This window comes from Cannabis sativa, chromosome 5, assembly GCF_029168945.1.
Source record: "Cannabis sativa cultivar Pink pepper isolate KNU-18-1 chromosome 5, ASM2916894v1, whole genome shotgun sequence".
Taxonomy (NCBI): Eukaryota; Viridiplantae; Streptophyta; class Magnoliopsida; order Rosales; family Cannabaceae; genus Cannabis; species Cannabis sativa.
The window spans coordinates 16,332,809-16,358,453 of NC_083605.1; the positions used below are offsets into that span (position 1 = coordinate 16,332,809).

At 31.0% G+C, this 25,645-nt stretch overlaps 1 protein-coding gene across 2 annotated transcripts; it reads left to right on the forward strand.

Moving 5' to 3' along the window:
- The first annotated feature begins 939 nt into the window (after positions 1-939).
- LOC115717309 (MADS-box protein AGL42) lies at positions 940-21,426 on the forward strand. Of its 2 annotated transcripts, XM_030646279.2 has the most exons (8): positions 940-1,447; positions 1,573-1,757; positions 14,410-14,494; positions 19,259-19,320; positions 19,436-19,535; positions 19,614-19,655; positions 19,754-19,795; positions 21,056-21,426. In XM_030646279.2, the coding sequence occupies exons 2-8, from the start codon at positions 1,576-1,578 to the stop codon at positions 21,194-21,196; spliced, it is 654 nt and encodes a 217-aa protein (XP_030502139.1). In that variant the 5' UTR covers positions 940-1,447; positions 1,573-1,575; the 3' UTR covers positions 21,197-21,426. The 2 variants fall into 2 exon arrangements, with proteins under 2 accessions (XP_030502139.1, XP_060971452.1); XM_061115469.1 differs by lacking the exon at positions 19,754-19,795 and having other exon boundaries at positions 19,614-19,677; positions 21,029-21,426.
- The last annotated feature ends 4,219 nt before the right edge of the window (positions 21,427-25,645 follow it).

The window sequence follows — 25,645 nt, forward strand, 5'->3', positions numbered from 1 at the left end:
AAAAAAAAACACTTTCAATATTTTTTTTAAACAGTTTTTTTTCTCTTAATCAATATATTGGACTTCGATCAGACCCGGACCCAAATCTCCCTCACGGCCCTGGCGCTGAACCCGACTTCTGATTTGAACCCGAATCCAACTACGAATTTAGACCCGACGTAAATAAAATCAAAAAATAAAAATGAAAATAAATTTTACTAAACACACTTTTGTTTTCTGTTTTCAAAATTTAAAAACAAAAGTGGTTACAGAACGCATTTTTGTTTTTCAAAAATAATTTTTTTTAAAAAAAAAAATTTACTTTCATTTTCTGATTAAAAAATTAGAAAATAAAAGTGTTAACAAACGACACCTAAATAAATAAGACATTATAATGACAAAGAGGGAATTATACCCCGAAAATGGCAAAAAAAAACGTAAGTGTTCAAATAATAAGAAATTTGAATTGTCTCTCCACCATTCTCTATTATATTTCCACAATAATAAATGTAAAAATATTAAATGCTTTTAAGAGTAATACAATAATTAAATAATAGGGGATAGTACAGCAGTGGACTCCCCACACAAGAGAGCCATGTGACACGGTCGTTTGTGATTGGTGCAAGTGATGATTTTCTGCTGACACACACTGATGTGTTGTCACTGACTCATTGGCCTTTCACGCAAGTCATTGTACGATGAAGTTGCCATCTTACACAACTTATTCTCCACATTTTTGGTTTCCTTTATCCTTTTACGAATAATAAGGTTTAACATTATATAATTATTTTAATAAATATCTTAAAACATATTTTTTTAATTATTTTTTTCACTCCATTTGTCTTTCTTCCAAGTAAACTATGTTTTTCTCAGTTTAATTTACTAAATCAAGGTAGTTAATGCGCTTTAATTTAAGAGCTCTCATTATATGTATATATATTTTTTTCTTTTATTGGTAGGTCCATATTTATTTCATTTATTTATATTAAATTGTATTCCTCTTTTTGGGTGGGTAAGACCTTGAAAAAGATAGACAGAGGACAATAATGGAAACGAGGGAGAAGTGGATGAATAAGGAATCCAAAATAGAAGTTTTGTGGTTTAGAATAGACATATTTATACGCTTACTTTGTACATTCCCATATATGTCTACATACCATATAATAATTTTCTTCCTTACATTCACTTCCTGAAAGTTTCTAGGGTTTTTGTCAAATCTTCTAATTTTCCATCTTTGTACCCTTTCTATATATATCTATAGTTCTCATACCTGTCCAGTAGAGTTTTTTGGGATCTATCATTTGTGGAATTTTTTTCGACAGATTTGGCGTAGTGGGTTTTGGGTAGTCAAACCCATCTGTGTTTTTATTCCTAATAATGGAAACTCTTTTGAGTAAAATTCGTTGTGGATGAGATAAGATATTTTGGTTGTTACGCTTGATCTTTCTCCCATTTCAGATTTTCGACCGTACGTGTATTTGTACAGAGCTATTGAGTTGATAGTTTCGTTATATGACTTTAAAAAAAAATCATAGCATTTTGAGTATATTGAAAAATCTGATCATTAATTATTACTTGATATTGGCATGGCAGATCATGGTGAGAGGGAAAATCCAAATGAAACGGATCGAGAATGCAACCAGCAGACAAGTGACATTCTCGAAACGTCGAAGTGGGTTGTTGAAGAAAGCTCAGGAGCTTGCTGTTCTTTGCGATGTCCAACTTGGTCTCATCATTTTTTCTCAAAAAGGCAGACTCTATGAGTTCTCAACTACCGAGTAAGTTTTTCTTTCATTATCTATAAAATTTCTGTTTAATAAAAATGCTTTGATCTGAGATTTTCCCCCTTTTTGTTCATATGTGTATTGTTTGTTTTAATATATATAAAGTTTAATTTTAGTTCGCTTACAATTAAAGGTACGGGATGTGTTTGTACTGATTGCTTTAGTTTATGATGATTGTATATATTAATTATGTATCTCTAATAAGACTGAGTAATTTTGTTTAGGTGTTGACACATTTAGTACAAAAGTATCAGTATAGACTAATCTTTATCTTACTCATACCTAATATTTGATCACTTTTGGTCTCTAGCTAATTCACGATCAATTAGGATCAAATAATAAGCCAGTAAAAAATACATAGCAGCAGCAAAAAAGATCTCAAGATATATAAAGTAATCTTATGTGTATAATCTTCAACTTGATTCCATATATCCTCGAGTACCAGCTGGGGATAACTAGCTGTTCTATCTTTTGTACCTTATAGCTGCTTTTGGTTTGATTTTATATTTAATATAATAATAATAATAATAATATTAATAAATATCGTCAAATCCACCGTGTTTCTCTTTATTGCTATTGTATTATAGTACACTTATAATTTCACTTATTATTTTTCTTTTCTTCTTCTTTTTAGTTTGTGTATTCTTTTTTTTAATTACCAGCTACCGTATAGTACAATATTTTTTACAAAGATAACACAAAGTAGTACCTTCTGCATAATTAATAAATTGACAACTTAGATAGAAGTTCCATCATCACAAAGGCCAAAAGGGATATCAAGATATAGTAATAATGATATCAACAAAATTTAAAATTTCTATATTAGTATATGTTGTATTTTTTTGAACAAATACAATTTTTGTATGAAAACAAGATACATATTCTATTATATATATGCATATATGTTTATCTTTTCTTATATATATATATATATGGGATATTCACTTAGATTTTATGGAACTTCTTTTTCTCTTTCTTATATAATTGAGATTTTATGCAGCTCTTTTGATCAAAGATAATAAGAAAACCTTCAAAATTGTGTTGTTTGTTAAATTGCTAATATTAGACTTAAACATCTCGAGTATCTTTCAGTATTTTCTTCCGAACCCATGATAAATCCAAACATAAATTAGCTACAGTAACAAGTCTGCAAGTTATTTAACCATATGTAGAAATGAGGTACGTGTAGTTCATTCTTATTACTAAATGGATTTTAAGAGGTGTTAATGTGGACAAATGATAACCCTTACATAAATTTTAAAGTAGATACATATAATATATATTTTAAAAAAATAGTCTCTTTAGTTAGGCATGATATATATACATAAATATTTATATAGAAAGCGTACTTGTTTTTATTACCGAATTAATAATGTTTTGGAAGTGTGAAATAATGTTGAATTTGTCGTTAAGGTTTTCGATCCTAAAGAATTAAGTCCCTTAACTTCTTTAAAATCGTTGAAATGTTAAAAAGTACTACTTATGCTTAATATTTTTGTCAGTAATATACTGTTATTTGTGTAATTAAGTATAGATCTTATATAACTTAAAAAAAATAGTTTTTAGGAAATATTACAAACTAATCATAAATTGCCACCTATATAAAAAATGATGAACACCACGTATCCAATAGCAATATTATATTATAAAAACAAGAAGTAATTTTGGATATTTATGAAAGAGAGACACAGGTAATGATAATAGGTTGGTCTAGAACATGGGTGAGGGGTTGGGAAATGGGGAGACCAAAGTTGGAATTTGATCTCTAGATATTGAGTCTCTTAATCACCAAATGTGTGCCAGTCACTAAAGAGATAGAGAAATGCTAAAAGCTATGCACTAGTAATGTCAAGCACCCTCTTACGTGTCAATATCGCTATTGGTCTAATTAAGTATCGGGTCTCATGTAGTTTAATATAATAGCTATTAGGGAGTATCACTAACCAATCACAAGGGGACACGTCTTGAGGGTGCTAGGCATTACTGGTACCCAATAGCAATACTCAAAGAGATATACTTAATATAAATTTTATGTAGTTTGTTTTTTGGAAAGGAATTTTCTATATTGTCATTGTCATAATATATATAGAAAAATATAAATCTTACTTATATGTTAATAGTATTTATCTAATTAAAATTAATTTTACGATTGAAAATTATATTTTATGTACGATATTATAACTCTATTATGCTTTATTTGTGTCTTCATGAGTTTAAAATTTTTATTGTCTCATGCAAGTTTTTAAAAGCAAAAAGGAGTACCAAGGCGTTTTCCTTAGCCCTGCGAGAGGCATAAGCTTCGAGGCACAAATTTCTCAAAATATCATGAAACTCATAAAATTCATAACAAATAACACATGTCATAATTCTATAACAAAACCAAAAAAAATCATAAAAATTACTAGTTAAGTCTTAAAATGATAAACTAGGTTCATAAAAAGTTAAATTTAAACGAAAAATCTTAATTAATAGTGAGTCTGTGAGGATTAGGAGGTAAAAGTCTAAACATATAAAGAAGGCATAAACCTGGTAAGGATGATAGTAAGTGTGAGTCTGTCACGATTTTGTTACTTAGAGGCTGAAGAGATGATGCCTCAATTGTTTGTGGTTTTTAAGGTTTCATTTATCTTGCCGTTTATATTTACAAGGCATATTCTTAGTAAGGAGTAAAGTAGCTCTGAAAATAAGACCAAGTGAGCCCACAAAAATAACAGTCCGATCACACAAAACAAAGCCAAAAGCTGAGGTTTAGAGCTCATTGGCCTGACATGCACCTCATTTGTTTGAGGTGTACATGGCATATGTTAGCTAGCATATAGAGAATGGACAAGATAAACAAGCAAATATAACAACATAGATTGAAGAACATAAACATAATTATAGAATAATGAGATACAAAGTTATAAATTGAAAGGAAAGTTGAGGCAAGTAAAACACACTTTTTTTTTAAAGTAGATTTGTTCCCTTTTTACCTGTTAGAGGATATGTGAGCAATCACTTTCTGAGATATAATGACTAACTTGTAGATGAATACACCACTTTTACTATTTTAGATATAAAACTCGAATAATACATTCATCCTATATCCTTAAGACTACGAAAAAGACAATAAATAAGAAGACTAGGGAGTTTTTGAGTATTCTTATTTAGTGTGTTTTGAATGAAAGGAGAAGCCTCTTTTTATTGATTTATATGAGTTGGAATACTAATGTGAACATAAGTGGCAAAATATTTCATAAAATTATTGATATTGATTAATGACAATATTCATAATAATTTCTCATATCAATATTAAAATATTTAATATATCAATTTCCTATTCTCACATCAGCTTAAATTAGATATCAATAATACATTTTAAATATAATTTTTCCATCCTCAATAGCAACAACAGCATATGCCTCAACTAACTTTTAAAACTATGCTCTCGTGTCAATGATCATTAAAATTAGTTTGATATTGTAGACATAGTTTTTTTTAGGGTGATATTGTAGATATAGTTGACATCTTCCAATAAAACAGTAATTAAAAAACTAACTGTATACGATTATCATATTATATAAAAGTTCTTTTAAAACATAACTATATTAATATATACAACAAATAAAATTCTTCTGTAAGAAACAAAAGGAAAAAAACTTACAATTAATAATAGAACTCTAGTTAATGTGACTACACTGATCAATATCATTGATTAATTACCTCGCTTTTAATCAAACTTGTTTTCATTTAATAATATCGTTAATCTAGTCAAGAACTGAATTCTATAACAAACATTCAATGGACATTACATGAACTTAAAAATCTTATAGAAAGCTCAATTTCTCGCATACATTAATTATGATTACATTAATAATAATTTATGGTGGCTTTAACCATGAATCTCTTATACATGTGACATAAATATGACTACACACCACTAAATGTGCTTGCTTCCATGCATGTGTTTATTTTTGTATAGCCATTTATTAATAACTGTATGCATATATTTAGATTTCATCATTCCAATATATTTTTTGGAGCAAGAAAATTGGCTTGGCTTGCGTCAGTTATGCGTATGCAGCATTAGGTTTCTAGCTAGTTAGTAGCTCTAGCTGATCCCATTATTAAGACATAATCAAAGTTGTCTTTTATAATCGAACTTTTAAAATGGGATTATCCTTTTCTTTTATCTCTTAATTTCTCAACTTATTGTAATGGTGAGATGGTTTAATGAGGTCTAATAATCATTGTGTTAGTATTTTGACAAGATATAAAAGTAAATAGATGGATATGAAAGTAGGGACAGAATATATATATGTTTATGTATATAATCACTCATTAATTTTTCACAACGTTAACGCCATAAATGTCTTTCTAAATCAGCTTGATTCAAGTTTATTATTTGATTTCCTCTGAACCTATTTCAAATTTAGTGTAGTATAGACATTACTAATGTATATTTTTCAGAAGTATTATGTCCACAAAAAGCTTATACACAATTTTCATTGTTTAGAAAGAAAATGTTATTACACCTATATAAGTTAATAGTTTGGTACTATAAATTTTTTTACTTTTAGTCACAATAAAATTTGTGACTAAAAATTAAAAAATTGTGACTAATTAATATAAATCATCATTCATATATCTGACTAAAAGGTCTATCACTAAAGATATTAATCATAAAAAACATAAATTGTTGTGGCTAAATGTATTTTTAGTCATAATACTTTTTGTGACTAAACTAAATTAGTGACAAGCCACAAGTAATTTTTGTTGTGACTAAAAATCATATTTAGTCACAAAAAATTATGTTGTGATTAAAAAATTTTCACCAAAGATAATTTTTTAATAGTCATCCTCAAGTTAATTATACACCAATGTTATTTCAATCAAAGAGAATTTTGTTGAAGTCATCGAGATGCTTGCAAAACTCTTTTGTGCCATCCATTTAAAGTGTATAATTTCTTTTTTAAATGTAGCTTGTTACAACAAGGATTTTTTCATGTAAATGGAAGCTAACAATTGTTCCACAATTCATGAGTGCCTTCTCCTTCAATTTTCTCTCAACACTTTATCTCCCTAACTAATAAGCAAGATTGCAGTGAGAGTTGTTGCCTCAACCTCATATTCGCATAGTTTGTTCATGTCATCTCTGAGTTGCCAATAATTTTATTTATTGCTTACATACAATCATATTGATTCTCCATAGGTACGTAAAATTATTAGCCAAACTTTTATAGGGATTTTTATATCATATGTTACGACAACACGTAATAAATAAGAGAATATGAGAGAAAATGTCTATTGTGGGAGCCAAGCCCACAAGTTGAAGGATGTGAAGATCCCCACTTTAGTGACAGACCCACCCAGGATATAATTTTAGTGCGGGTTAATAATTTTTTTTTAAATGAAGTTATTATATAGATTAGAACAAATTTTAGCATCTAAATAATAATATGAGATTCTATAATTCTTTTTTTATTTAATTTTTTATATTGAAACTTGTATATATTAATTATAGATCAAATATAATTTAAAATAATTTATTATATAATAAGCTTTTTTCCTACAGAAAATTATTTGTAGTTTGAATACTTTATCTCAATATTTTGTATTTTTTTTTCCAAAAAAGTATATTTATATATATAAATAAAAATAGAAGATAGAGTTGAGTGAATTATATTCAAAACCATAACTACCAAGTAAAGAATGAACACTTACACCAATTATACTATCTAAAAATTATATAATATTTCTACCTCTAATTTTATATAATCTGTTTTAAAAATTGAGGAAGGGCTTAAGTCCTCCCTGGGCTTTATGTAGGTCCACCTTATGACCTCTTTTAATCCTTTTACAAAACTACCCTCTGACATGTGCTCGGGCATATTGGCCCTGTTTGATTAAGCTTTTACTTTTGTTCATATCTAGAAGTATAAGATAAGTATAAGCTTTATTTTATTTTTTACCGTTTTGATAATTATTATATAAATATTTTTTTTAATAAAAACTACTTTTTAAAATATTTGGATATCATTAAAAAAGATCTTTTGTGAGTAAATTAAGAATTATATAAATTATTTTAATTTTAAAAATAGTTTCTCAAAAGTCTTTTTGGAAGAAGCTAAAAGTCATAGCTTCTTCAAAAATGACTTTTAAATTAAAAAAAAAGACTTTATCCAAACACACTTAAACTATTTTTTTAATTCTAAAAGTTAAAAAAGAGCTTAACTAAGCTAAACAGGGCCATTAGCGACTCACGAAGCCAACACCTCCCATTTGATTCAATAGTTCTTCACCTTGTTTTCTTGATGAACGAACATATGCTCCGTTGGAAGTGACTTGACTAGCAATGCTCAATATCTCAAAAGGATCATTTGCATAAACTATAGAATTTTTTGCCTATGATGTTATTGGTTCATTTGTTTACCCATTAAAATGAAGTTAATGCTTTCCCTTCTAGTCCAATCATAGCAGACTCGAGCATGAGAGTCTCAATCGTTTGGGTTAATAAAAACTAATGTTCAACCTAAAAGTTCCATCTATCATGATTTTCACTGGAGAACAATGGTAATTCTTTTAGAGGTAGTTAGGAGTCTCAGCCTTGAAACTAAGTATAGAAGTAAAAGTATGATTTATTTCACTACAAGAAATTAATGTCACTTTTACAAGTACAGTTTGCTACTGCTTTGGTAAAAGTAACTTTTACCAGCGCATTTCGCAAACTGCGCTGGCAAAAAGGTCAAAGTTTACCAGCGCACATTTACAGTGGCTAAAATCTAACTTTTACCAGTGCATTTACGTGTTGGAAAAAGTCATTTTTGCCAGCGCTTTTTTATTTTGTGCTAGCAAAATTTCTAATACCAACGTTGATTTGCTAACCTCTTTTGCCAATACATCAAAAGTAAATTCTATTTTACCAGCGCAATACCAAACTTTTACCAGCACAAAAATGTGTTGGTTAAAGTGACATTTCTTGTAGTGTTTATTGGAGAATGTTAAGCCCATTGAATCTCTACCGACAAAGACACTAGTGCCAATGAGGCATCTCCATCTACAACCCTTAGTTGGAGATCGTCACTGGCGATAATCCATCTTTTTTCTTTATCATTGGCATTCACTGAACAATTGATTTTAGTATTTCCCGCTCTTTGAGTTCCTGGTAATAAAATTTGACTTTAGATATTTCCCGATGAAGTTATAATTGTAAAGCTTTGAAGTGTTCTTTCCAAACTTCCAATTGCGTATCTTCTTAGGACCGATATCAATTTACAACATCTACTCCCATACCAATTCAATAGGGGTTTCTTCCGTTGATTAGTTATCTAGAAGAGTAAAGAAAAATGAAGAATATAATAATAATGTGTATATTTGATAATCTAGAGCTTGGTTCTCTCTTACACGGGATACAACCAACTAAAATTCTCCACATTAAAATCACTTTCTCACCTCTTTTATTATATTCCTTTAGAGGTATTTACTCTATCCTCACTCTAGACAATCCAATATACTATTAATTTGGCAGTGACTGTTCTCTCTCTTTTACTCTTTGGGTGTATTTATATGTAAGGACTCATCGACATTATTCTTGAACCACAAAAGTGTTGAACACGACAACAGGTGAAGAGTGTTGAACACGACAACACGTGAAGAACATAATTACTTTTATTATTTCAAAAGTAATTACGCTAAGACTTGAATACTTTTACTAGACTACAATGCACCAAGCACTCACTTTTATTTTACCACTTGACAACCTTACTACACACATATACAACTCACACTTTGGAATTTTATTTTGGGGCACTTTAGAATATGCACTTGTATATAAGCAACACACCATACACTAGGACTTCACTTGTTTTGTGCACTCACCACAAAGGATTCAAGGTTCGTGTATATAGATGGTGTTGGTCAGTGGTGATGAATTAAATTTGCTAGAGTTTTCTAGCAATTTTTTTGGGCTTATGTCTAAGGCCCAAGTGCTAGATAGCACTTAATTTATCTCAACATTTTTTAAAGTTTCTAGAATGTTCAAAGTAGGTGTTGACTTTCAACACTCCCCCTCAACACCTTTTCATATTGAGTTGTTCTCTTGACTTTAAAAATCTTGAAATGTCGAGTCCTTTAGTGAACAAGTCTGCTACCTGGTCTTTGCTCTTTATTTGGTGCATCTCCATATCTTCTTGATGTACTTTCTCTCTGAGAAAATAATCATGCACCTCCACATGCTTTGGTCGTACATGAAATACTAGATTTTTCGCTAGACGAATAACAATGATTATCACAATGAAGTTGCACTGCATAATCTGTAAAGTGGTGCAAATCCTTCATTAGTTGCATCAGCCATATACTCTCTTGAGCTGCCATTGCTGCTGCTCTATATTCTGCTTCTGTGGTTGATAACAACATTGTAAATTACCTTTTGCTACACCAAGATATTACTATAGATCCAAACATGAATACATAACTAGTTATTAATTGGCAAGTATCATGATCTCTAGCATAATTAGCATTGCAGTAGCCAATAATTTTAACCTCATCACCTTTCTTATAGAAGAGACCATAGTTAATAGTATCTTTCACGTATCTCAGTATTTGTCGTACTACTTCTAAATATAGTTTCTTTGGTTGTTGCATATATTGGCTCACTATCCAACTTCATATGAAATATCTGGTCAAGTCAATGTAAGGTAGATTAGACTACCTACAAGTTGTTGATACATTGCTCCATCTTGCAAGTCCTTCCCAGCATGAGCATATAACTTGGCTTTAGCTTCCATTGGTGTTAAGATGGGCTTGCACTCGAGTATTCCAAATCTTTGCAGTAAATCTTTAATATACTTTTGTTGACATAGAAAGAAGTGCTTTAATTCTCCAAGCTCCTTCATTTGAAAGTAAACTTACAAGTTCTCCTTTGTTTGCTGAATCTCTGCTTCATCATTGCCAGTAATGATGAGATCATCGACATATACTAGAATAACTATGATCTTTTCTTTTCTTACTTTGACGAATAAGCTTCAATCTGTGTGTCATGACGTAAATGCTCTCTACTAAGAATTCAGCAATCTTGTCATACCATTCTCTCGAAACTTGCTTCAATCTATAGAGTGCATTTTTCAGTTTATAAACATAGTCTAGATGAGCTTTATCCTCAAATCTTCTTGGTTACTCTATGTATATCTCTCGATCTAGTTCTCCATGTAAAAAGGCGCTCTTCACATCCATCTTCCATAACCTCCAGTCTTTACCGGCTGCATGTCTTAGCAGAATGTGCACTATTGTAATCTTAGCTAGTGGGTTAAACGTCTCATCATAATCTTGCCCATACTATTGAGAGAATCCTAGAGCAACTAACTGATCCTTGTATCTCTCAGTTGAACCGTCAGGACGAGTCTTTACCTTGATGACACGAAATGGGTTTCACTTCCTTGAGTTTTGGCACCAGCTCCCAAGTCTTATTCTTCTTAAGAGCAGTTATTTCTTCTTTCATAGCTTCAAGCCACTTGGAGTACTAGTATGCCTCCTCATATAACTCCTATTATTTGAACTTCTGTTCTTCAGCTACAACAACATTGGCATATTTGGGATTTGGCTTCTGCACTCTTGTTGATCTCTGAAGTTCTTGTTGGCCATCATCATGTTCTGCTCTTTAATGCACCCCTGTTTGCTAGGAAAAATGTGTTGTGTCTTTGTTGCCTTCATTTTTCTCTTAACTCAACGATTTGTTCCCCTATTTTTTTGCTGTAAACTGTTTTCCATTTCTTTAGAATCTTGTAATGCTTCCTTTTACAGTGACCACTATGATGAAGCTTCATCGAATACCACATTTCTTGAGGTATAACACTTTCCAGTTGTAAGGTTACAACATTTCCATCCCTTTCATTGACTGTCGTATCCCACAAAGATACATCGTATTGCCTTCTTGTCGAATTCGCTAAGTAGTAGCTTGGCACAAATTAATACATAGCACACAGCCAAATACTCAAAAGCTGCTTACTGCAGGTGTATAGCCCCAGAGTTTCTAAAAAGGTGAAATGAACCTTAATTTTCTCGAGGAAGTATAAATAACATGAGCGACTGTGTTCATGCCTTCTGCCCAAACCTCTCTGCAACATTCTTTGTGTGTAGCATGCTTCGACATGTCTCTACAAGGTTGCGATTCATTCACTCCGCTACTCCATTCTGTTGTGGAGTATCTGCACATGTGAATTGTTGGCGTACGTGGCATTCTTAAAAATACTCAAAAAGTTCATCTGAGGTATATTTGCCACTGTTTTCTATTTGGAGGCATTGGATTTTCTTATCGACTTCTCCTTCCACTATTTCCACGAACTCTTTAAATATTGAAAAAGTTTGGACTTCTCTTTCATATAGGAAACCCATACGTACCTTGAGAAGTTGTCGATGAATCTAACCATGTATTGCATGTCCCTGATTGATGGTTGCTTGGCTCGCCCAAACACATCAGAATGGACCAGTTCCAATGGTGCTTTCGCTTTGAACTTTGAATCTTCATAGGATTACTGATGCGCCTTAATATCGTATTGGCAGCTAGCATATATGGTGTCTGTTCTCACCTCGAGTTTAGGAAGACCCTTCAGCATAAACTTCTTCATCATCACCTTGAGTTTATGATAGCTGACATGTCCTTATTTTGCATGCCACAAATCTGTTGTTTCGTTATTTCGAGCCTTGCCTACATAAGTTGATTCTACTAACATTACATAGATGGACTTTAAATATTGTCCTTCCATCATCGGTGTTCCAGAGATTTCAAGATCTTGGTAGATCTTGACATGTTGAGGACCAAAAATAACATGGTGGCTTGATGTTGTAAGTTGCGCCACTGATAGTAAGTTTTTCTTCATCCTAGTACATGGTAGATATCCTGGAGTGAAACTTCTATTGGATTGAATCTCATCGTGATTGTTATTTTACTGATTTGAGCGATTGGTAACCTTGAGTTGTTGGTTGTCACCACTATACGACCACTTCTGTACTCGATCACGTTTTGTAGCTTCTGTTCGTCTCCTCGGTCATATGATTTGAGCAATTAGAGTCAACAACTCAATCATTATTGTAGTCAATCTTGTAGCTGTACAAGAACTGTTGAACTCAATTAATTTCTTATAATATCTCAGAAAACTATTTTCACTACATTTCTATATCGTTGACCGAATGCCATATGGACATTTTTGTAGCCCAACACTTGAACATTTATGTATTTATACGTGTATCTCAAACCATTGTAATTATAAGGAATAACGTCTTTTGATGAACTTGATATGTTTCTCATAGTTCCCAACTGGAAACACTTTATTCCTATATAAATACACTTTGATCCCATTGATTCACTTTATTGATAGATAGATCTAGCTATTTTTGTGACAATGTAACTCAAATCTCCTTAGAGGTTCAACAGTTTCATTTCATGTCATGTTTTTATCATATGTTTATTGGTTGCTATTATTTTTTAAATTAATTATTAGTTTTAAGGAGATAATACGAATCCTATGCTTGCTAGGTTAAATATTTTTTTTTTTTTGAAAGAAAATATTTTATAACTTTTGTTTAGCAAGTTACATCTTTAATAATTTATATATACACCACAAAAAATTACTATTTTTAGTGATAATTTTTTAGTCACAATATAATTTTTTAGTCACAATATAATTTTTTTTTTTTTGTGACTAAATGTGACTTTTAGTCACAATAAAATGTTACTTGTGACTAAAACATAGTCTTTAGATACAAGTTGTCACTAATTTAGTTTTAGTCACAACAAGTATTGTGATTAAAAATACGTTTAGTCACAACAAATTTTAATTTTTGTGACTAATACTTTTTGCCACGGATCTTTTAGTCACAACATAAGAACAATAATTTATATTTAGTCACAACTTTTTCACTTTTAATCACAAGTTTTGTTGTGACTAAAAGTAAGATTTTTTGTAGTGATAGATTATGTTACAATATCTCAATACGTTAACATTGTTACACTCTTTCTCTAATTAGCCATTGGTTTTTATTAGAAGCCATCCTTAGTACCTATAATATGCTATTCTACATTCAATATTATTCTTAAGACTCTTAAGAATACACCACCAAACACAAGAATATGATCCTATAAATGAACGTAGGAACGGGAATTAGAATAAGAATAAAATTGAATAAAAATTAATATACATGAGAAAAATTGATAAAAAAATTTACTAGTTTTTTATTTTATATTTGAATTATTTATTTTTCATTTTAAATTAAAATAGACACTATAATGGTGGTATATTTATTCCATTAAAATTAATTTAGTATATTTATTATACAATTAAACAAAAAAAATAGAATGAAAGTTGATTCTTTTTTTACATTCTGTTCATTTTTATTGTCCTGAACCAAAACCAATCAGTATAAACTTTAATTCTGCCATCATCCGTATCCTAATAAAAACCCCAATGTCATATATAGCATATATATATCGAGAGACGAAACAATTCTGATTTTTCATCTTTAAACTTGGTGGAATTTAATTCTGTTTTTATGTATTTATATAGACAATTTCTATACGGTACGTCTTAAGTTGCTTTGCCCAGTAAGAATTACATCTATATACATAAATTAAATTAAGTACTGATCACAAATTTTTGTTTATAATATGTTTTAGTATGCAGAATATTATCGAACGATACCATAAACATGCAAAAATTCAAGAGCAAACCAATAAAATGGAAGTCGAGCAACACACGCAGGTAAGAAACTCCATTATGCATCTTGATGATATACAGTGTTATTCCAATATGAAAAGAAAATTAGTTAACCCTGAACTTCATTTATACAATTTTACATTTTTACTAGTTTATATAACTAATTTGAAGATTTTTTATCCTTCTAATTAATTGAGGTTGGCATTCATTTATTCCAATGTGAAAAGAATGTTAGTTAATCCTAAAATTCCTTCATTCAATTTTGCCTTCAATTAATTTAACTAATTTTGTTATAGTGGTTTGATATTTATGATTATTTTTGGTGCATACGTCTCAACACTATTGCTTTTGGCGTTTACATGAATTTTGTTGAGCTTTATTGATGATTCTCAATGTGTTCAGGCTTATATTATCCCATATTTTTTTAAATTTTCTCAAAATTAAGAGTTTATGAGAAAATAAATGAGTATTTAAATGCAAACCCCTATGAATTGGTCTATAGGCAACATTATTCTCTTCTTTCTATTTTCATTATCTATGTATGGTAATTCACTACCAAAAATAACTACCTTTAGTGATCATTTTTAAGTCACAACAAAATTTTTTTGTAATTAAATGTGATTTTTAGTCATAATAAAAAGTTACTTGTGACTAAAACATAATATTTAGATACAAGTTGTCACTACTTAATTTATGTCACAACAAAGTATTGTGACTAAAAATATATTTTGTCACAACAAATTTTAATTTTTGTGACTAATACTTTTAGCTACGGATCTTTAAGCTATAATATATGACTGATGATTTAAAATTAGTCACAACTATTTTACTTTAGTGACAAATTTTATTGTGACTAAAAATAAGATTTTTTGTAGTGATTAGATTATATGAATATGCAAAAATTATATACGTTAAGATTTGAGATTGTGAAAGAGAAAATTAGACCTTTTTTTTTAATCAAGCATTAGACTAGTCCATCTTACCGAACAACTTTATCCATGTAGAGACCAAGATGAGCTTTAAGAACTCTAGAAAACAACTTATAAACAGAGACACAAGCGTAAAATGTTATAACTCTTGAAAATATTTTTTTGATTAAGGGGAGGTGCCAAGGCACCCAAAAATTTTATTGTTGTTGCTAGAGTTTTTAGAGTATACCTACATTTACTAAAGTTTCTAGTATTTTATTGTATAGTTTGTTTGAGTACTTTTGAATTTCCTATAATTCTCCTTCACTTGTGTTAGTAATGGGAATTATGTAGAAAAATATAGAAGCTAGTCATTTTGTACCAAGTCAAAAATCTCACTAATTGAGTAATAAAATGGCAAGTGGAGGAATGATATTCCTTTCTAAGTTCCAATGCTACCAAGAGCAAATATGACAATTGAAGTTTTAAGATGAAGGCGCTACTAGGAGCCAATGTTTAAAAAAAATGCAAATGAGCCTTGAGGCATTTTTTTTTTTGTAAGGCGATACGTAAGCCTCGAGGCGTATGAGGCATAAGCCTGAAAAATTAATACAATGAATATTTTTAGAGCACCTAAGAATAAATAAACTATCACATAAAGGGGCAGTGCACCAATTCGAAGGAAGAAGGCAGCAAGCTTTTTTTTCGTTGGTTGAAGAAATAAGCATGTGCTGCTGTGAAGAAGAGAGGGAGCTGCTGTGAGATAGGAAGAAGATAGAACAAGGGTTTTATTTTTAAGTTTTATTTGGGCCCACTTAAGTATTTTAGTGGGCTTTTTAAAAGTTTTTTAAGTCTTTTAAGTTAGGCAGCAAAAAAATAAATTTACAATAGCAATTTAGGTCTTTTTTTAGGGCTCAAATAGCCCATTTTACTTTCAAAATTTGAGGCGCACACCTCTTACGCCTCACGCCTCACTTCTCCTCAACAAGGCGCACGCTTTGATGCACTATTCAAATGCCTCAGCTTGAGGCGCGCCTCAAAAATTCCTTAATAAACATTGCTAGAAGCTTAGGATGTGTGAGATATTATTGAGAATGATCATAAAAAACAAGACGATATTGCTCTTTTCCAAACTCAACAAGATGCCTTAAGAGATTCAAGAAAGCTCTCTACCTAATCTATCAAGCAATGGATGAAAATGTGTTCGAAAAGATATTGAATGCATCTTCAGCCAAAGAAGTGTAGGAGAAGCTTCAAACTTGCAACAAAGGAGTGGAGCAAGTGAAAAAGATTCGTCTTTACACTCTTAGAGGTAAGTTTGAAACTTTATTTATGGAAGATACTGAATCCATTTCTGATTATTTTTCTAGAGCCACTACTAAAAGAGGTGAATTATAATTCTTGATCATTTTAAACAGCCGGCTAATGTATTGCCTTTGGTCTCTATAATCGTCACCTATTCGACTGTCGCAAAACTAGGTAGAATAAGCGACGATTTAAAACAGTCGGCAAAAAACTTTACTGTTAGTTTAAATTCGTCAGCAATAGTGAAAACTATAGCTGACAATTTTGCACTGTCATATTAAAAAAACTAGATTTCCTCTCGAAACATTCACCACATCTACGAACCGGATGCAAAACCAAAAATCCTACACATCTCAAATAAAAAATAGTCACAATAATAAACTCATACACATCTCAAATCAAAGAATAACATAATAAATACAAATAAAAGGCAAAGAGAAATGATAATTATTAACGGTGGTTGCACTAGTGGTTGGAGGCAGTGCCGAGATGATGGTGTGACTGGTGGTGGTGCCAACTATTGATGTGGTGTGATTGGAAGGCAGTGTCGACTGTCGAGGTGGTGCAATTGAAAATGATGCCAAGATGGACCAGCTGGTGCGAGTGGTGGTAGCTTCGTCTAACTGGCGGCTGCTGCTATTGTGCTCCGTTAAAGGAGAGGGATGAGAAAGAGCGGATGGAGAATGAGAGAGAGAGAGAGAGAGAGAGAGAGAGAGAGAGAGAGAGAGAGAGAGAGAGAGAAGACGAGAGAGATTGGATGAGCGAGAGAGAGAGAGAGAGAGAGATATATATATAATTTTAAATAAAAAATTAATGAGATAGATCTGATTTGGGGGTTTTTATGAAAAAATCGGTGGGTTTTGTTACTGAGTATCCCCGACGGTTTAAAACCATCGGGGATAGTCATCATAAAATCTCACCCAATTTTTAAGTTATTGTATTAAACCGTCAGGAATTCTTTAAGACTATTTAAAATCGTTGGAAATACCCAATTATAGTCGATAATTTTAAACAATAACAAATTTTTAATAGCGACAGTTTTTCAAAATTACGAATTTTAAACCATCAGGAATTATGCTTTTTGTGGTTGTAAGAATTATCTTGTCAATCAAGTAAGAAGAAATTAGTGAAGTAAAGGTTATAGAAAAAAAAAAATTGTACTGTGAGTCTAACCTATGAGTACATTGATACAATCATTGAAGAAAATAAAAATTTTGAATCCTTAACTAATAAGCAACTCATGAGTTCTTTACAAGCCTAGGGGGAGAAATAAAAAAAGAAAAAGAAACAAACGAAGAAAATGGAGCAATTACTATAACTCAACTTAAAAGAAGAAAATTCAGACAACAATAAAGTCAAAAAGGAAGAGGGCATGACCGAGGAAGCAAATTAAAGTCAACTACTCTTCCACAAAGATGCAAGCCAATCGGAATAAAGTGGGTGTAGAAGAAAAATAAAAATGCTAAAGGTGATGTGAAGAAATATAAAACAAGATTGGAGGCAAATTAAACATTATAGTCAAATAGAAGGCATAGGCTATGATGAGGTGTTTGTTATGGTTGCTTGTCTTGAAACTATTAGATTAATAAGTTCTTAGTTGTCCAAAATAGATGGAGGATCCACCAAATGGATGTAAAGTATGTTTTCTTAGATGGGCGTTGAAAATATTAAACTAGATTTAATATAGTTAATTCTTAGAATTTTGTTGTTGTTACTAGAATTTTTAAAGTATTCCTATATTAATTAAAGGTTCTAGAGTTTAATTGTATTTGGAAGTTTGTTTGAGTGCTCTTGAATTTTCTAAAATTCTCCTGTACTTATGTTAATTAGTAGTGAGACTTATGTAGAAAAATATAAAAGTTGGTCATGTACTAATATTTTTAGAATAGTTCATAGAGTCCTATAAATAAAGATGCAATTCTACTATTTTGTCAAAAATCACAAAAGTTGTCTCTTCCATATTAAAGTATAGTGTCCAAATACTCTTTATTTTCCAACAATAACAACAAATCTATAAACCTTAGAAAATTAACAACAAATGTAGAGTGTTTCATTAATTATTGATAGGAGTTACGATTCAATTGGTATTTTTGTTTTGTTTTTTTTTTTTGTATTATTGTTAGTTTGCTAAAATAGTAAACTTATTCTGGTTTAATGATCTGCATTTCGTCCATTTACAAAAATCTATTCATTAAGATGGTATGAGCATTTTGGTTAGGATTTCTAACCTTTCTTCTTTTATGAATGATTCTTCATCATCTTACTTTTATCTCATTTCATTCCCATCACCTTCTTTTGATCCTTCTGGTTCATCCATTCCTTCGTAATTTTCCCAATTATAAGTTTTGATTAAGGGTCACAAGCTCAAGGATTACATTGATCATGATATTTATCTTCTTGTGCGCATTCTTAACCGAGTTTCTAAACGCCATGCACCTTATACCTAAATATCTTATTAGTTGACATGGTTAGGTTTTGTTGAGAACATTAACTATATATATATATGCCAACCTTAGCTAACATAAAAGTCAAGTTCTTTGATTTTATTGATTTATTTATAAATTCATAATTCGTTGATTCATCTTGATACATACAGCGATTGAAACTTGAAACTGCAGACATGGCAAAGAAGATTGAACTCCTTGAAGTCTCAAAACGGTTTGATGTGGCCCATCCTATTTCTCTTCCCCTATAATTTGGCTTTTGTCAAGATTTTACTAATGTCTTAAATATTTTCTAATCAGCTTTGATTTTATATTATAAATATTTATAGGAAGTTTCTGGGTCAAGACATAAGCTCTTGTTCTCATGAGGAACTCCTTAACATTGAGCACCGACTAGAACAAAGCTTACGCAGCATCAGAGCAAGAAAGGTACTTAACTTTACTTATATGATAATTTTGCTATTTTTTTTTTTTTTTTAATGCTAAAATTTCTTGCCTAATTATCAGGAGCAATTGTTTCAAGAGCAGATAGAAAAACTAAAAGCCAAGGTGACAATGTAATTTACTTAAAGTAATTATTGTATATGTTGAGATGAGATTCAGAGACTCAGTGTCATTAATATTGCTTTTCTTTTCGGCTAATTCAGGAAAGGCTTCTTTTACAAGAGAATATGCAGTTACGTGAAAAGGTGAACGCTCTACCTCTTTCAATCACTATTACTTGTCTATCCAAATTCTGTGGAGGCATGTCAGTATTATAATAGTAAAGAATTTCAGAAGAATACTAGCTAGCTCCCATTCAATATTACGAGTAATTTAACAAGTTGAAAACTAGGACCATATATAGAGTATTAATTTTATAAAAATTGAGGATAAATATGCTATATATATAGGGATACGATTTGTGTCGTGATTACTTTCACGGAATGTATTCCGTGATGTACGGCAGCCATTAGATGGGGGAGTTATTTAATCTGAGGGCTGAGGTTGATCTAAAGGTAATTAGAGTTAAAAAATGGTGACATACCTGAGACCCAATCTAATGTACTACGGAATACATTTCGTAAAAGTACATCACGCTACAAAATCTTAATCTTGTACCTATATATATTATATATGTATGTGAGAAATGTTGATGCAGAGAATCCACCGTAACAGCGATCAACCGTAGACAAATAAAAAATAAGATATATACATAGTCTTTTTTTTTAAAAAAAGAAAATTATATTCTAGGGAATTTACGGAAACAGTATACATAAGGATCAAATACTCGAAAATTATAATGGTTTTATGATCCTATGTATATTCTTCAACCTTTTACAGTGTCCAAAACCTATATATTTATATTAAGAAACAGTTGTGGTTACACATGTAGAACTTAACCATTATTTGTTGAATGGTAATGTTTACTATAGTTAAGAATTCTCTACACGTTTTCAGAAAATTTGAAATATCTGGAGTCTGAACTTCCATTTCTATCTCAAGTGCAATATTTTATTTGGATTATCTTACCTTGTTTGTAGCACCCTAAACTATTTCAAATTTATTGAAGACATGAATATCTGCTCTCTAAGTACAATAAACTATTATGTAAAAACTTTGAGAAATATATAACTTTGGCACGTGTAAACTGGAGCGAGCAGCACCTCAATACCACATAAAAAAATTGTGGTACTCCACACACATAGATATATATAGGGACACGATTTTGTCCCGTGATGTACTTTCACAGAATACACCGTAGTACATTAGATGGGTCTCAGGGCACATGAGTATACATATTTAGGTTGTTTTAATATTTATACACTCTTAACAGTTCATAAGATAAAATGTCACGTGTAATCTATGTTAAATGTCACACAATTTGAAGTGTGGATCATTCATCATTTATCATTTTTTAATGTTTGCATTTGTATTTGTAGTTAATAATAGCATTGTATGTATGACAGAATACTAGTGGAGAAAACCTATTGCGAGAGTCAATGTTTCGAGAGAAAGAAGTGGTTAGGTACTGGAGTAAAAGTAGCAATAGTACTAATACAGAGGTGGAGACAGGACTCTTCATTGGGCTCCCTGAAATTCGGTGTTGATCATTAATTAATGAATCATCAAAGGCATTGCCACTCGTATAACATTTGTATATCTATAAATCAATATTTTACAAAATTTGTAGATGAAGACATATTTGTTCTCTAAAACTACTATTTTGATTTTAAATGTATTTTTTACAATAATCGAAAATGATCGATGTATGATTATGAGATCATTATTACTCCAAATTTGGTCATGATTTGCTTGTATTATATAATAAATTTCTCAAGTCGTGATCCCTCTTCTGTTTTTCTTTTTTGATTTTGACTTCAATGTGTTGTGTGCTTCTTCACATGTGTTTTTTTGTGCTATTTTTTTCGATTCTTTAAGAGAATTATCCTACATTATTCAAATTTCAAAGTTACTTTAATTGTCTTTATGTATTCGACATTATTCAAAGTTATTTTAATTTAGTGTTCTTCATGTTCTTCTTCCGGGGGAAGCAGAGCGATACAAAGCAACCATAACTAGAACAAGATCTTGTTCAGATCTAACAAAACAAAATTTAACAACCATAAATAGAACAAGATTTTGTTCATGATATTACAGAGAAATAATTTAATACATATATAAAATTATCTCTTATGCGTGTATTTAGCTTCTATCAACACTTGTTTTTTGTAGATTATATCTCTTGCACGCATTAAAGAGGATGTGTAGTTTCCTTTTTCAATTACACTTCTGTATCTCAAGCCGTGAGAGTGTAATTATTTATGTGAATTGAAGAACACAATGAATGTGTTTTTCACAATAGGGGTGACACACAAAGGAAAAGAGAGAGAAGGGTTAGGGTTGGGCCTCTATTTATAGAAGAACATTGATAAGGACCAAGTAACACCAATACTTAGGGTTGGGCTTCACAGTCCATGGACTGTGCTAGGGCGCTGCCTAACATTGATTGTGGTGGTCTTTTTCTTTTAAGCAGTCCAATACTACATTATTTTCTCATTTTTATTTATACCATCTATTATTTCTCTTAAAATATAAATTGTATAAATAATTAATTTTCTCAAAATTAATTCTTTATAAAATATCACTAATTTTTTTTATATATATTTCATTATTTTAGAAACTATTTTTCTCAAAAAAATTATTTTTTTATAATTTATTTAAAATAAAATAAATTTACCATTTTATTCTTTTTTCGTAAATAACAGTCATTATTATTTTATTTTATTTTTTTTATTTTATCAAATACTTTATCTTTGTTGCTACTCTTGGGACAGGTGGACATGTAGTTCTGTGCTCCAATAAATTAATTATCTTGCTAACTATTGATTTAATGAATTAATTTATTAACAATGACATTATCACACTAATAAATCTACAACTACCAAAAGCACTTTAGCTTAATGTTAAAAACTGACAATATAGAGTACCCCAAGTTTGATGTCTCGGTTTAGAACCGACCTTTAAAAATAGTCAATGGTGTTGTTAGTAACCAAAGTTTCATCTGACATTTATATAAAAATAATAATAATATCCTTTAGTGTCGGTTATGAACCAATGCCATAGAGGTTTACTTCAAATAAACCCCAAAGTCGCATGAGCCCCTTTATTGTTCGTCACTTTTTATTTTTGCTGAAACGTTAGCTCTAATCCTAACCACTCTTAGTCGCAGTAGGTCCTACTCCGATCCCAGATTACTGACTGTTCTGTCCTACCCCCCGTCCTCTCTCTGTCTCACTAGAAACACTTAAAGCAAGACCCCTTCTTCTTCCCCCTCTCTCTCATCTCCTCTGAGGCCGGTTGTTGGAATTTATTTTACCAGGATCTTAGATCTACTCACAAGTATGTTTATTAACATCCTAAATATGAACTTTCTAAAACGATAAATTAAACACATATAAAGTTTAAGAAACCTTACATTGGGTGCAGCGGAATATAATGACTCCTTCCGTTCAGATATCTAGCCCTTGATTCCTTTCTGTAGCAGAGCATTATCAATATCTGAACCTGGATCTCTTTCTCTGAATCCTTGATACTGAATCTCCTTTGCTGATGATCTTTCTTCACGATCTTCCTCACTATGATTGAGGTATCACTTGATGTGTGTGGGCACTACTCAAATCACTAAGGATTTCGAAATTATCAAGAAGAAGAAAGAAGAAGTGGTTGCTAAAGATAGGGAGAGAGAGAGAGGCTCAGTTTTTCTGAATAGAAAAAGTGAGAAGAAAAAGTGTGTTTTTCTGAAGCCTTCACTATCTATTTATAGCATTCCACTAGGGTTAGATTTGAATTATATGGCATTAAAATAATGAAAAAATCAATTTAAAATGCTACAATAGGTGGCCGGCCATGCCTTTAATGGATTGGGCCTTGGGCTTTGCAATTTTACAATTTTAACACCTTTTGTATCTGATTTTCTCAAAAATGCCAATTTCCTAATTCAAACATTTAAATGCCAATTCTAACTATTTAATAACTATAAATAATTATTAAATAATATTGTCATTTATCATATTTATTAATTGAACCATACAAAGTATCATAATTAACAAATATGCCCCTATAAACTCTTTCTTTACAATTTCGCCCTTACTTAGTGAAAAATTCACAAATAGACATAGTCTAATTTGAGAATTATAATTGATTAATCAAAACCAATTACATGAGTCTTACAAGCAATATTATCTCAACTAGTGGGGGGACCATGGGTCTATATAACCGAGCTTCCAATAAGTAGATCAAGAATTTAGCACTAAAATTCACTAACTTATTAATTCTTCGTTGAATCCACGCATAGAACTTAGAATTGCACTCTCAGTATATAGAATGCTCTATATGTTCCACCATATAGACACATCATTAGTTATCCATTGTTATAATCCTAATGTGATCAATGATCCTCTATATGAATGATCTACACTGTAAAGGGATTAAATTACCGTTACACCCTACAATGTATTTATTCCTTAAAACACTTGACCCCGTATAAATGATATTTCAGCTTATGTGAAATGAGTACTCCACCATTTATGTTCGTTTGGTCAAGCTCGAAGGAGATCATCCTTTGCTTACTATTCGCCAGATAGAAGCTATAGATTCCATGTTTATGATAGCGCTCCCACTCAATTGCACTACCGTGTTCCCAAAAAGTACGTATCACCCTGACCAAAAGGTAGGCTTAACTAACAATTCAAGGAACACGAATAGCCTTTCAAGATTGAGCCTAATCATAACAGGATTAAGATCATTTGATCTAGGATCAACTAGGCGATATTGACTTGAATAGATATTACGGTAAGTTTAATTAAATCTAAGTCAAAGTTCAATATCGATCCCTTCCGATGCATACTCCATGCATCCAACCTGAGCTTTACTTTAACCAATGCTCTGGAAAGAACATAGCACTTCTCCAAATGCAAGTAAACTCTGTTGTAGATTATCATATCAGTAAAACCCTATGTCTGATAAATCTAGGAAACTTTATTCACATAGTCATGTTTACTTTCCAATGTGTTGACGGCACAATAAACAGGATCAAGTATGTGAAAAGGGTTTCAGATGAATTTATACATTATGTACATATAATCATGAAATAAATCATGTGAACCATGCAACATTAAATGTTATTTCTGATCTATATTAATAAGTAAATCTGATTATATTGAAATGAGTTTTATTTAGGGCATAAAACCCAACAAACTCCCACTTGCACTAATATAAAACAAAAAGTGTGTTTCAAATAATCTCAACACCTTGATATACAAATCAAGTGTAGTAGTAGTAAACTCCTCGTAATAGGATCTGAAAGATTGAATTAAACACAACCTTTTCTCCACCATTACTCTTCCTTTAATCACAAAATCATTGATAATGTGAAATTCCTCTCTATATGTCCACTCTCTTGGGATACTGGATTCTATGTCTTTGGCAACTACTTTTGGTTAATCAGGAAAATAACACTAGTAGTTTAAGGCAATTTGGAATGGTGCCAAAGATGTATAGAACTTTCCTTAGACTGAATAAGTACCTTTCCTGCAGCTTTAACATTCAGTCCCTCTCTGGTAGACCTAGAGATTTCAGATAGGTTTTTACACTTCTCCAAAATCACTATTCCACCCCCAGAGTAACCACCATCTTATCAGAAAGATTTACTAGCACAAAGGCAAATTTTGAAATCTGATATGGTGTAGTCTAAGAGTTTTAAACACACCCTTATAGACTAACATATAGTTCCTCTTCTTAATCTTAAGATTTACTTGATTGTCTTCCAATGTTCTTCTCCTGGATTAATCTGATACCTACTCATTACTCACACTCAACAGCAGGTGTCTGGTCTAAGGCATACAAAAGCATATCTAAGACCTCTCACTATTGATATAAGAAATTCTTTCATGGCTTTATCTTTTCTGGAATAGTTGAGACTTTTCCTTAGATAAATAAAATCTATACCTAAGAAGTTGTGAAGCTTCTATAGATTGCCATTAGAAAGAAAATGCTTC